We start from the raw sequence: 14,997 nt of genomic DNA on the forward strand, positions 1-14,997 counted from the left end.
CTTTAGTGAAGTGGTTTCTTGACTTTAGCTCCAGCTTGAGTTTGAAATATTCGAGCCCAGCTGGAAGAGCCCAGGCTCAGCTAGGTTCGTGTGCAGCCTTACCAACCACCATAGTTGGAGCAGATAATCTATATTAATGTAATAAATAATGTTAATATTTTGAAAGTATCATGTTTGTATCATACAACATTCAAATAATGATATAAAGTATAAATATAAAAATACCAAGTTGTTTTCAAAATATCATGATATTAACAACACTCATCCATAACTACTTTGGGGATTCTTATACGTTTAAAGTAATAGTCGCCTAGATGGTATTGATTTGACCATATTTTTTTGGTCATCGATGCTTTCAAAATGTGTTTTTTTTGAAGTATACACATTTATTGTGAGCTTTTTCGTTTTGTCATGAGAAAAAATCCCCAATACTGAGATTTTGCCCAAATCACAGCGCATTTTCACTAATTAAAAATAAAAGAGGATTATTTCCGTCATCCACGTGTCACCTTTGAAACGAAAGGATTCTGATTTTTTCCAGCTAATTAATTGCCATCAATTAAAAAAACTAGAAAAATAAATAAACACAAAAAACCCATCAAATTGAATCAATGACAAAATATAGGGCGTATTGCTCATGCAAGCGAAGATCGGGGTGATCATACGCGTCACCTTCCCCTAGCTCTTCCGATTCGATTTCTCGATCCCACCGACTTCATTCCCCTCCAATCCATAGTTTCTGTTGGCAGCGTCGGATTATTCGTCTCCCTCTCATCCGATCCACAGTTCCATCATAATCTCCCCCTCACAAGCCATTGATTTCCTCCTACTTTTCACCTTAGTTTGGTGGAGATAACAATAATTTTGCATGTTGTTTCCCTGATTTTGCATTTGGGTATCCGTAACTTCTGGTTTTGTTTCGATTCATGGCCTGCCCACGAAGATTTTGATGGGTTTCACGACGTTGGTCGTTTTATTCGCTGGAGAAAAGAGGGAGAATCGTCGTGGAAGGATGACGCTTTATTGTTGAGCAAGCGGCCTTTTGGAAGACGGAATGAGGACAAAGATGGGGAATTTCTTATTTGGGTTTGTCTTGCCTATGCTGCTTCTAATAGGTACTTGTCTCGCTAATTGTTTGGTTCTTATTATTTTCTAGTGTCTTTGCTTGTTGGTATATTAGCTGATGATTCTACGTAAACGCGGTTTTGATGGCTTTTATGCGCGGTTTTCGGGTTAGATGGAGATTGTCTGTATAGGGATTGTATACGAACTCAATCACGCTCATTGTTAATTTGATTTGGGGGTTGATAGTTTTGCATAATTTCTGTTTATGCATTGATATCTTCTTCCATCTTGGCCAATTTATGCAGCATGCTTGCAAGAATACTGGTGCATTGCATGCGTAAATTTATATTGTTTGTCTTGAGAATAGTTGGCAAAATTTCAAATTGAAGATGCTTTTTTTTTCTGAGCATGTGAGTAGATTATGATGGTTGTTTATGATTGATCGGTTTATTTGGTGCGTTGAAACATTTATTGTGTGGAAGAAACCATAATTTGTCTGATACGGGAGCCTTGGTGTTGATAATTTATGCATGATAACTATTGCATTCTGTGTTGAAATGACAGTGTGTTTGACTAGCTTTAGCTTCCTATGCATTCCTGTTTTCAATCTGTAATGCGTAACACCGAGCTGGTGTAGCATCATCACTCTTTTGCCCATCAACTTTATATGTTTCATTTATTCCAGCAATATAAGTAACAGAAATATAACAACAAAGGAGTGTTCATAATATCTAGCTTTTTAGGGTAATGATTTGTGCCTATGCAAACGATCTTTTTCTTATACAATGGCAGGCCGGAAGATTGCTGTGAAATGTTTATCACAACTTTCTTCTAGTGTCTCAAAACAAATTTCAACTATGACATCTTTGAGTTCGCTGTCTGAGTGTTTAGATATCTCCTGCAAGTTTGAAGCAAATTAAGTTATAATGTTTTATTTTCACATGCAGGTTCATTGCTTAACTGGAGTTTGATTTCTTTCATTGATCTATTGGCCTTTCTTATCCTACAGTATACTGGTCCAAGAAGAGGTTTGCTATTCTACCCTTGTATCTTTCTCTATTTAATTTTGCCTAAGAGTGACTTTGTCACATTTGTTTGAATTTTCATTGTTTTACTTTATAGCTACACTTGAAATACTTTTGTGTAACGACCCCAACTCGTATCCGTGAATAAGTGACAATTTTTTTTCTTTTAAAACAATTGCGAAAACATTCTCAGAGACCTGAGGCATTTACAGTTATAACACATCTACAACAACAAGAGATCTTATACCCATCATCCAAAACAAACCAACTATATTAATTGAATTTATATAGTCAGAAAACATAAGCAAATGAATATAAATAAAGTAAAAGGTGAAGCCATGCTGTCCCTAGAAAGAGTCTGTCAAGTAGTCGTGTAGCGCTCGTAGCTCATCGCAAAAGCAAGTCTTTTCACTTGGCCTTGGAGACTAAAAATACAAAAGTAAAGTTGTCAGAATAAAAAATCCTGCGTACAAGTCCCTCTAATGAATCAAATAAGAAGAACATAAATAAGATTCATGCAATATTTTAGAGGGCTACTATTGCAGTAAATTCATAATTCATTTAATCATTTATTCATTAAGGAACTATTGCTGAACAAGAAGGAACAACTAATAAGCAATATAGAACATCAATTAAGCAATAAAGACATTTATCATGCATTAGAGAACAAATATCATGCAATCACCAATATATCACAAGGGAACAAGTAAATATATATGATCAAATGTATAACAAAAATATACATGATTTCAGTGCACATGCATGAATAAATTATTATCTTTTATTAAAGTTTTCTTTTATATGCATGTCCTTATTAAATGCACAAAAACTTTAGCTTCTCTTTTTATTACTGCTGCTCGCGGATACTAAAAAACGACTAAAAGTTTTTGAGGTCAAATTAGGTCCCCAGTTGTAGCTTAACACACAATTTTTAGTTTATTACTAAGTTCCACACTTAGCCCTCGACTAATATCAAGAATCAACACCATCTATCGGAATATTAGAAATCAATATCTAATGTCGGGACACTATGAAAATCAACAACCATAATACCACTTTCTTGGTATACTAAAACAACAACTGTGTCTACACACCACCTCCGAGGCAAAGTGGTGAAATCTTCCTAAAATCATAGCCGGAAGGTAAACCTCAATATCGGGTTCAGGAGCACAACAACACACACAGAGTTTTAGTATCCTCACAGTTCTCCAAAACCGCAATGTCTAGGATTCCCATACTAAAGAATGGACATCGAGAAAACGTATATTACACTGTTCTCTTCTTTTATCTTGTTATTAAAACAATTTATTTAATTTGCAACTCAACATGCAAAATTAATAATAAGGTTTACAAATCAGCATGCGAAGCTCATCACAGGACCGCAGCCCATGGCAACATGTAACAGTGCAATTAGAACAGTAATATCAAGTTTGATTTTTGCCATGCATAAACAATTAAATAAGGAGCAACACATGCTCAAGGCTCACACAACCTACGATGAACTATTTTTGACCATCTATGCATTCATATGCAAAAATCACAAAGAACATGCTAATTATGCATTCTTTTTACATGCTTTTCAATGCACAATCATGTATGCAAATTCAAAGATGTGCATGAACAATATTCATATGCATGTGTTCATATAATTATGCCAATTAGATGCTTCTATTCATGAATTGTCTCAAAGTAAACAAGTGAACACTCATGCCATGATGCACTTGTCAAAACACATCTATTTAACGTATGCGCATGCACAAGAAAGCAACCTTGTAATAATACTTTGATTAATCATAATATATCAAGTCTAAGCATGTGAACTTTTCGTTCTTTTGCATGCATAAGGCTAAATCTAATATAAATATCAAATTTGACATTTTACATACAAATCTGAGTTTTCGTTCAAGCTCAATTTGGCATAAGCAATATGCATAAACTAAAAGAATTGATCATGTACCAGTTTTGCATATTATTTAGTCAGAATCCGGACATGTAATGACAATTAAGAATAGCATTCACTTTTAATTCTTTAGCAAAATTTTTGTAAACATATGACTCAACAGACCCAGTCAGCTGGGTCAGGCCCTTTGCCAGCCGATCCAGTCGGCTGGGGCTGACCTGGCAAAAGTAACCCAACCGACAGTGGGTCGGCTGGGGCCTCACTTGCTTGACATAAAGAAACAACAACAAAAGAAATTTCTGTTTTTAAAAAAAATGCTTTCCTGTTTTTTTTTTTGAGTTTATTTTTTAAATACCATACAGACTGGTCTGCCAGTCCTGCACCAGTCCAACCGAGTGGCTGGACTGGGCATGACAGAGCCAAGGACTGCCCGACCGAGCCCCTCGGCTGGACTGCCAGGCTGCCCAGCTGCAACATACACACGCAATACAAAAATTTTATATATCTATATTTTTTTTCCAGTTCACCTTTTTTTTTTATATATCATGCCCAACCAACACATGGCTGCGCTAATGCGAGAGGCCAAGGCCAGTTCGGTTGGGCTGCGAGCCGGCCTAATGTGACTAAAATACCCAGCTGACTACTAGTCGGCTGGTTTTTTATGGTATACCTATCGAGGCTTGGAAGTGCTTGGGAGAGAAAGGTTTAGAATGGTTGACAAATTTTTTTAACAAGATTTGACGGACAAATAAGATGCCTAATGAGTGGAGGAAGAGTACTTTGGTGCCTCTATATAAGAATACGGGTGATATACAGGATTGCATAAACTATCGTGGTATAAAACTCATAAGTCATACTATGAAACTTTGGGAGAGGGTGATTGAGTCTAGGTTGAGGAAGGTTGTCATGATATCGGAGAATCAATTTGGTTTTATGCCTGGAAGATAAACTATGGAAGCTATACATCTTCTTAGACAACTTATTGAGAGAAATAGAGAGAGAAACAAAGATTTACATATGGTTTTTATTGATTTGGAGAAGGCATACGATAGAGTACCTAGGGACGTTCTCTGGTGGACAATGATGAAGAAAGGTGTTTCTCTCAAGTATATTAGTATAATTAAAGATATGTATGAAGGAGTAGTAACCAATGTCCGCACTTGTGGAGGGGTGACAACCAATTTTCCTATAACGGTTGGGTTACATCAAGGATCTGCTTTAAGCCCTTTCCTATTTGCTATAATGATGGATGAGCTTACGAGATCAATTCAAGAAAATGTGCCATGGTGTATGTTGTTTGCTGATGATATTGTTTTCATTGATGAGTCTAGAGCTGGGGTTAATGCTAAGTTAGAATTATGGAGACAGACATTGGAAGCAAGAGGTTTTAAGTTGAGTAAGAGTAAGACAAAATATATGGAATGTCGGTTTAGTAAGCAACGAAGTAGTGATGTGAGTGTAGTGAAGCTTGGTGAGCAAGAAATACCGGTGCATGATTGTTTCAAATATTTGGGATCTATCATTCAAAAGTATGGAGAAATTGATGGAGATGTAAATCATAGGATAAAGGTTGGGTGGATGAAATGGAAAAGTGCAACTGGAGTGTTGTGCGATCGTAGAATGCCATTGCTGTTGAAGGGAAAGTTTTATAGGACGACTATTAGGCCCGCTTTACTATATGGTACATAATGTTGTGCTGCCAAGAGACATCATATTCAAAAAATGAGTGTAGTTGAGATGCGTATGCTTAGATGGATGTGTGGAAGTACAATAAAAGATAAGATTCGGAACGAGGAGATACGAAAGAAGGTAGGCGTTGCACCCATTGAAAATAAGATGAGAGAGAATCATTTACGGTGGTTTGGACATATTCGGCGAAGGCCTAATGATGCTCCAGTTAGAAGAATGGAGAAATGGGAAAATATATTAGTTAAAAGAGGTCGGGGTAGGCCTAGGAAGACATGGATGGAGGTGATAGGAAAGGATATGAATGCTTTGAACCTCACCGAGGACATGGCATTGGATAGAAATGATTGGAGGAGAAGGATTCATGTGGAAGGCCCATAATGATTTTCTTTTTTGGTTCATATCGCCGACCCCAATTGTTTTGGGATGAAGGCGTAGTTGTTGTTGTTCAAAACCCTGCAAACACCCTGCATAGGCTGAACCTGTGCAGGTCTGCCAGGGCCTGACATGACTTGGCTGGGCTGTCAGTCAGCCCAGTAACAAGTGTAAAACATAAGCAACAAAACTTCAATGTACAGGAATTTAAACATGTGTTTTTTTTTTTTGAATATGCATTCATATGCACAATCATTTAGGCTGCATGTGTATACAAAATTTCATGTATCACGTATGCATGAATATGCATATTTTCATTCGGTTACGCTTGATCCATAAACAGGTAAACATGCTTTTGCAGATTTACATAAAGATATGTATGTGTACAAGGAATTTTCCCACGAGCATACATGGTTTTTACCTTAGGTTATTTATGTAAAATAAATTTACCATGGAATAAGCACTTAATTTACAACTTTTATCATGAATAAAATTTCTGTTTTATCATAAGAACAAACATATACCAAAAATTTTAACTAGATGCAGAAAATATACATATTCTTTCCAAGATTTTAACTGTGCTAAATCTGGGCCAGATTTGTGCATGTTTCAAGCATGGCAAATCTGTCCCGATTTAGGGATTCACGGCACATAATGAGATACATATACAATACACGTATTGATATATGTATTTTTTCCCAAACTAAACCCCGAAAATGGGAAATTGTTAATACCAATCCATGCATAATAGAGCAAATATCCAGATTTACTTTTTTTTATGGATTTTCATTAAAATCTTGTATGGAATGCAAATCCATGCTCTTTTTCTCATTCGAACCAAAAGAAAGATCCGTACTTTATTCGTAGATCGAGAAAAACCGAAAAAAATGATGGGTGTTTGGAGAAGAAGCCTTTTTCTTCTTTCTTATTCTTCCCTCTTTTCCTCTCTTTTTTCCTTCTCTTTCTCTTTTTGTTTTTTGATTTTTTTATAGGCCAGAAGGGGGGTGACGCCCCCCCTCCCTCTCTGGGCTGGAGAGAGAGAGAGTTTTCCCCTTTTGGGACTCTCACTCTCAACTTTCCAAAAATTTTAAAATTCTTTCTTTGTTGACTTTTCAAAGTTTCTATTTTTTTTAAAGTCTTTCTCAAACCTTCTTTATTCTTCTTAGACCCATTTAAGGACCCTACTAAGGAATCCTAATTAGTTTCTAAAAATTGAAATTCAGAATTAATTAAAATTAATTAATTAGAATTAATTAATTAATTATTAATAATTAAATATCTAGAAACTTTCAAAGGGTACCTTATCTCTTTGGGAGTATTTTTAACTCTAAATAACCTCAATTTAAATATAAGACGTGAATTTAAAGCTGTATTTTTGTTGAGTATGGGTTTGGATCTATATTCCGATCTAAGATCTAAATTCATATCCAAAATCCAATTGCGTCCTGGGCTGAATCAAATCCAGATTAATATGGGTCTTTTATAGAGTTCAGATCCATATTAATTTGGATCATAAGCATTGGATCCAGCCTGATCCAAATCCGGACCTGGCCCGTCGAGGCAGTCCTTTTTTGAAAAATTATGATTTTCGGGCCAACCGTAACCCGTATTCAGAGAAGTAAAATATCGTTACGCTCAGAATTTTGAGACGCATCCAACGATATATAACTCGAATTTCACATCTGAAATTCGCCTGAAAATAACCTGAATTTTGCTTGAATTTAAAGGTCGAAAATAAAACTTTTTATCAACTTTTAATTGGCTCGTTTAGGTATTGTTGATGAGACTTGGTCTACGCTCAAACTCAATTATCACATCCTAATATCAAGGGTTTTCTTATATTTCTACAATACTTAGCCAAATTTCAGAAATCTCAAAATTTAACTAAGTGTAAGAATGCACGACATTACATTTTGTGTATGTTTGAACAATTTTCTCCTACTGTGAGTCTTGTCCTTCTCTCTTTCATAAAAAATAAAATATCTTTATTTGTCCCAATTCTAGTTTGCGGCAATTTCACTCATTAGTTTGTCCACCAGAGATTAGCTATTATGTTTAGAAAACAAAATGATATAATTTTCACTTGCATTGAGATAGTTCTTTATTATTTTGCAAAATATAGTTCATATCTATGTTAAACTTACTCCATGGGTTGGTTACATGACTTATAGAGATGAAACAATGGTGAAAGCAGATAGGAGCATTAAGCTACCATTTTTACATGAGAAATTTAAAACGGAGGACTTGGGATAGCTGAGGCACTTGTTATGGAGATGGGCAAGGATGGTGGCTTCATGATGTAACAGTATGTGTCAAATATGTTGTAGATAATTTTGTCAATGCTGAACTGATTGAGACACCAATAGAGCTCAATGATTTTTTTTTTTGAAAAATGATGGTCATCCTATATCAAATGCAGAATTGTACAGGAGTGTAGGAGGGGATTACTACTTCAGTATTTTACTATTAATCTTCATGTTATTACCTATATAGTATATCAGGCATGTCAATTTATGCAAGCTTAATACATTTACAATGACTTTTAAAAGAATAATGGAACACTTGAAAGGGGCAATAGCTCATGTTCTAGTATATTATAAAACAAAGTTGAAGAGCACGATAATAGTTTCATCATTTAAATTTTATTTTGTTGATTGGGTAGGAGCTCCATGTCAATTCCTGCCTTGGAGTTTGACAAGCTCAATCTTGGAAAACATGCCCAGCAAGAAAATAGAAGACTGGAAGAAGTGGAAGAGGTAGAAGGAGAACGTAAGAGAGAAATTGAAGTTTCTTGAACCAGCCACTGAAAGATTAGGGCTGGGAATCCTCTATTAAGGGGGCACATACATACATACATACGCACGTATATAGGTATGTGCATACACACATACATGCATGCATGCATAAATACATACATATATACCTTTTACAATGACCAAACTGCTTGTCTTTATATAACCAAATGCAATGAACCCATGCATGCATAAATACATACATATATACCTTTTACGATGACCAAATTGCTTGTCTTTATATAACCAAATGCAATGAACCCCTTTCAAACTTGAAAGACAATGATACCCCTAAGCATGCTACTATTACAAAATTACTAACAAATACATAAAGAATGAATCATACACTTGTCAGAAGTCGATGTGGCACCACAGATCTATTCAACAAGAGAGTATGAGAAAGGAGAGAAAGAGAAACAACAACTTGACGGCAGCCACAACTCGTTTGGCGTGCCCTAATGATCTTATATTAGTTTATATTACAAAAGACATAAAAGCCCTTTGGCAAAAAGGCTAAATTACAAGATTTATCCTACACCAACGCAGTACATAAATTTACACATGAACATGGATCTGAATCTATTTCAAACCCGATCCAATGCAAGAATAAGTCACGTGTTTTCACCCTCCCTCAAGTTGTGCATGGTCTTGAATCATGGACAACTTGTTCTTTAAGAACCAATAATGGTGTTTTGTTAGACCTTTTGTAAACAAGTCAGCAACTTGATTTTCAGTCCTAACGTGTTGAGGCATGATTTCTTTTTCTTCCACCTTTTGCCAAATGAAATGCTGATCAATTTCAATGTGCTTCGTGCGGCTGTGGCGAATCAGATTAAAGGAGATATTGCTGGCACTATGGTTGTCACATAACAATAATGAACCTGTGATAATTTCTCCTAGATCATGTAGCAAGTGCCTCACTCAAGTTGCTTCTGCTGTTCCAGCTGCCATGGATCGATACTCTGCTTCTGTGCTAGATCTGACAATAGTCTTTTGTTTCTTACTATTCCATGATACTAGGTTATTTTCTATGAAGATGCAATAATCAGAAACAAACCTTCTTTCATCTGGATCACCTGCTCAGTCTACATCAGCATAAGTATTTCATGACCCTTATTGCTTGACCAACTCCTTTGATAAGCAAGTCCATCTCCAATGGTTCCCTTCAAGTATCTCAAGATTCTCTTCATAGCTTCAATATGTCCAGTTCTTGCCTCATGCATGAACTGTGATACTTGATTCACAACATATACAATGTCTGGTCTGGTGAATGTTAGATATTGTAACATTCCAACAATACTTCGATATCTAGTGGGATCATGATATATTTCTCCATCTTGTGAACTTAACCTTTGGTTTAGAGCACTGGGAGTAGTCAAGGGTTTGCAATTTGTCCTCCCAGCTTTACTCAATAAATCAAGAGTGTACTTGTGTTGTATAAGAGTCAAAACATCGCCTTTCTTGTCCACTTCAACACCAAGAAAATATCTTAATTCCCCAAGGTCTTTCATCTTAAAATTCTGCATTAGCAAACCTTTCACCACCTGTATGTGATCGTCAGAATTCCCGGTGATGACTATATCATCAACATATATGAGCAACAAAGTAGTCATATCTTCATTTTTGTAAATGAACAAGGAATGATCAAGAAAGCACCTACGAAAACCATGATTTTGTATTTTGAATGAGAAGCTTTCAAACCAAGATCTAGATGCTTGCTTTAACCCATAGAGCGCTCTCTTCAGCTTGCACACATATGCTTCTGGATCTCCTTCAACATAGCCGGGGGGTTGCTCCATATATACCTCTTTCTTCAAATCTCCGTGCAAAAAGGCATTCTTTACATCCAACTGGCTCAATGTCCATCTATATTCAACTGCTAGGGAAAGGATAATACAAATAGTTCCCATCTTAACAACAAGACTAAAGGTCTCATCATAGTCTTGTCCATACTCTTGAGTAAAACCTCGAGCAACGAGCCTTGCTTTATGACGTTCTATACTTCCATCAGGCTTGTATTTAATTTTGTAAACCCACTTTGATCCTACAACATTTTTGCCTTCCGGTCTAGGGATAATCACCCAAGTTTGACATTCATGTAGAGCTTCCATTTCTTCATTCATTGCCTCAATCCACTTACGTGATTTGATGGCTTGATGAAATGCAATAGGCTCGTCTTGCCTCTCAACTTATGACATGAATAACTGAAAATCCAGAGAAAAAATGTCATAGCTAACCCATCTCTGGATTGGATGACGATTTCTTACAGACCTCCTTGCAGTGGGTTGATTCATGCTCTCTTCTACATTGTCAGAAGAACGATCCTTATCTCTTCTAGCATATACCTGGCTTGAAATTTTTTTAAAACCTTCAGATACGGAAGGCACTGCTTCTTGTGACATGAGCTATTCTTGATGATTTCCCTCTCTTATCTCAGTTCTGTCATAAGAAGATTGACTAAACTCCCTTTCACTGGCAAACAAGTCTGCACTCATCCAGGGATCGTAGACTTCTATATTGCAAGACTGACTTTGCTGAGATGAAAGCTCACCTTCAAAATTTTGTTCATCAAAAACATTTCTGGAGATTTTAACACGTTTGATAATGGGATCATAGCATCTATAACCCTTGTAGTCTTCTGCATACCCCACAAATCTGTATTTGGAGGCCTTATCCTGAAACTTATTTCTTAGAGATTTATCAATATGCACATAGCAAACACAACAAAAAACTCGCAAATCATTATAGTCAGGGTGATGTTAAAAAAGAACACAATAAGGAGATTTATCTGCAAGAACTGTCATAGGCAGGCGATTGATAACATGTACAATAGTGTGAAAGGCTTCTGTCCAAAGACTGGTGGGAACATTGCTATCATAGGGCATGCTCATGACACTCTCAACAATATGGCGATGTTTCCGTTCAACCACTCCATTTTGTTGAGGTGTATGGGGGCAAGATACTCGCCGACTTATCCCATTATTTCGAAAAAAGTCAATAAAGTCGGTTGAGGAATACTCACCTCCCCCATCGCATTGGAAATGCATGATATTGGTGAAAAATTGATTTCTAACCATTGCACAAAATTTTTGAAATAGCTCAAAGACTTCAGATTTGTGTTTCATGAAGTGTATCCAGGTATAGCGGGAAAAACTATTTATAAAAAGAACATAATATCGACTTCCAGAAGAGGAACATACAGGAGCAGGTCTCCATACAGCAGAATACACAATTTCAAAAGGTCTTGAAGCTCTTTTATTTATAAAAGAAAATGGAAGAACATGACTCTTGCATAACTCACAACTGGAACACTTCTTAACATCGGGCTCAGAGAGTAGATTAGACTCTGAAATAAGATTATTCGACACAAGCTTTTCAATGAAAGTACGACTACAATGACCAAGACGACCATGTCATATATATGGCTTATTGCATTGACTCATACTCAAAACATTCGAAGAACTCGACTTTGGAAGTTGTGATGGCGACTTTGAGATAGAAGATGGCTTCAAGACAGTCGTAGAAAGATCCTCGTTGACGACGTACATATTCCCCTGTCGCTCCCCTCTAGCGAACGTCTCCTTCGTTTGAAGATCCTTGACATGCACAGAAGAGGGGGTAAATTCGACTGAAGAATTTGTATCATCGACAAGCTTAGATACAGAAATAATATTCTTTTTTATATTAGGAGCAAGAAAAACATGAGACAAATTAAAACTAGAAGATGACAATGAAATTTGTGCATTTCCAGTGTGAGTAATAGGGTGGTGTGTTCTATCACCAGTAACAATACTGCCTTTTCCGAAATAAGGAGATAAGTTAGTGAGCTTACCCGAATTACCTGTCACGTGAGTGGCTGCTCTAGAGTCTATATGCCACTCTCCCTGATCATTCTGCTTAATATTCATTTGTGAAAAAGCTGCAAGTAAGAGTTGTTGTACATCTCCAGAAAGCTTCGATCCCTCAGTTTCCTTTTTTCCCTCTGCTCTATTATTTCTGCCTTTGTTTTGAGGGTTTAACCAACAATTTGCTTTGATATGCCCCTTTTTGTTGCAGAGAAAGCATGTATGAATATTTCGATTTACCACTGTAGAGTTTCCTGACATATTCGGAGTAGGAAGAAGCCCGCGATCTCCTTGTCGATGACGACCATGACCTCTTCCACCTCGAAAATTATTCCCACCACGAGCACCACCTTGATATATATCTGTAACCAAAACATTTTGTGTATTGGACTGTTCGTTCCTGGTGGTCAATCTGTTCAGACTCATCTGATACTGTAAAAGCTTAGCTCGAAAGTCTTCAAAACATGGTAATTCTGGCAAGCACAACAAAGATGTGGTAAGAGCATGATATTCTTCCCCGAGTCCATTCAAAGTTTGTTGTACTATCTCCTTGTCTGATACTATACTTCCAACAATAGCAAGCTGATCCGTTATTGTTTTCATTTTGTTTAAGTACTCCATAATGGACATGGTGCCCCTTTGGAGAGTCTGGAATTCCCGCTTCAAGAATAAGACCTTAACCTCTGATATTTGAGAATATGTTTGAACAAGCTTATTCCATAACTCTGCGGCAGTGCAATCATCAGGAATGGATATCAAGACCTCTTGAGACAAGGTTGAAGTAATGTAGGCCACTAAGGCCTGATCCCGCTTCATCCAAGCCGCGAACTCTGGATTTTGTGTTAACTGAATTGATGTATTCCCTTTATCATCCTGTGTTTCCTGCGAAATAAATTGTGGTGGGGTAGGAATTGATCCATCCAGATGCCCAGACAGATCCTGACTTCTTATAAAAGGAACGATTTGTCTTTTCTAAGTCAGAAAATTGGAATGGTTTAATTTTTCAGACACAAGCTGACTGAGGAAATTTGAAGAAAGACCTGCTTGGGAAGAAGAAAATTCCATATTAAGAATGGAAATGAAAGGAAAGATGAATAAAAAACCTCCCCCCAGTCCAACCAGATTAGCAGTTGTATAAGTCGACAACCTGTAATGAAAGAGTATTCTTAGGGAACTTAACGGATTAGTCTGATGCGCGATATCAGACGTTCCCAAACAACGTGAGCTATTCCAATAGAGTATGCAAGCAGTGGCTTTAGGGTTTATAATAAAAACTGCCTGAAACAAAGGCTCTTGTTCTAGATATGATCCAAAAGAGGGATAGAAGAAAACTTACCAGATCTGGTGGGAAAGGAGGAACAGGGTTTATAACGAATCTGGTGTAATCCAGATATGACCCAAAAGAAGGACAGAAGAAAATGAAATTTAAGACGCAGAAAAGAAAATTTAAAATAAATTAAGATGCGAATCTGGTGTAGGGATGAAAGATGCAGATCTGATTCGAAAGAAAAGAGGAGATAGTTCTGATATTAAAGGAAAATCAGAAAGAGAGAAAAGACGACACAGATATGGGATTAGAAATAGATGAGAAATAACGGGTTTATAATGAGATAGTGGCGAGGAGAGAATATTCGAAACAGAAAAGAGAAAGAAGAAGATCTTCTAACTTGGAATTAAAACCGCAGATCTATTTGGGCATACCTTTTGGAAGAATACGCTACCCTCAACTCTGATACCATGTTAGAAGTCGATGTGGCACCACAGATCTATTCAGCAAGAGAGTATGAGAAAGGAGAGAAAGAGAAACAACAACTTGACGGCAGCCACAACTCGTTTGGCGTGCCCTAATGATCTTATATTAGTTTATATTACAAAAGACATAAAAGCCCTTTGGCAAAAGGCTAAATTACAAGATATATCCTACACCTACGCAGTGCATAAATTTACACATGATGTAACGCCCCAAAATTTTGACTTGTGATTTCAAAAACCTTATCGAAAAATCTTTCAAAGATTTAAAGTTTTAACTTTTAAAAACGACAGCGGAAGATATTTAGAAAGGAGCACAAGTCAACAATCCTGGGTACGTTAGCTGAAAAACCATCGTTTACATGAACAACAACTTAAAGGAATTGAGGAAATAAGACAATAGATAAAAAATCTGCAGTTTATTACAAAATGAGCATCTTGTTCCAAAGTTCAATAATCTAAAGAAAACTCAAAAAAGACTCAGAGCCAAGCCGCCAGCAGAAAGAAGATAAATCTTGATCCATATTGCACCACGCCATCGGCCGCCTGTGAAGTCCTAC

The 14,997-nt window shown here is 36.7% G+C and overlaps 1 protein-coding gene across 4 annotated transcripts in view; it reads left to right on the forward strand.

Moving 5' to 3' along the window:
• The first annotated feature begins 630 nt into the window (after nucleotides 1-630).
• LOC149815447 (piezo-type mechanosensitive ion channel component) overlaps nucleotides 631-14,997 on the forward strand; it is a 195,499-nt gene continuing 181,132 nt past the window's right edge. For 3 of the 4 annotated variants that reach the window (XM_089989670.1, XM_089989671.1, XM_089989673.1), the window contains exons 1-2: nucleotides 631-1,115; nucleotides 2,013-2,093. In XM_089989670.1, the coding sequence (XP_089845796.1) occupies nucleotides 1,055-1,115; nucleotides 2,013-2,093 (142 nt within the window). In that variant the 5' untranslated portion in view covers nucleotides 631-1,054. Of the gene's footprint in view, nucleotides 1,116-2,012; nucleotides 2,094-8,235; nucleotides 8,357-14,997 lie in introns of those variants that run through there. The other variant, XM_089989672.1, reaches the window with a different exon arrangement.

The sequence above is a fragment of the Nuphar pumila genome, chromosome 15 (genome assembly GCF_984573655.1).
Source record: "Nuphar pumila chromosome 15, dmNupPumi1.hap1.1, whole genome shotgun sequence".
NCBI lineage: Eukaryota > Viridiplantae > Streptophyta > Magnoliopsida > Nymphaeales > Nymphaeaceae > Nuphar > Nuphar pumila.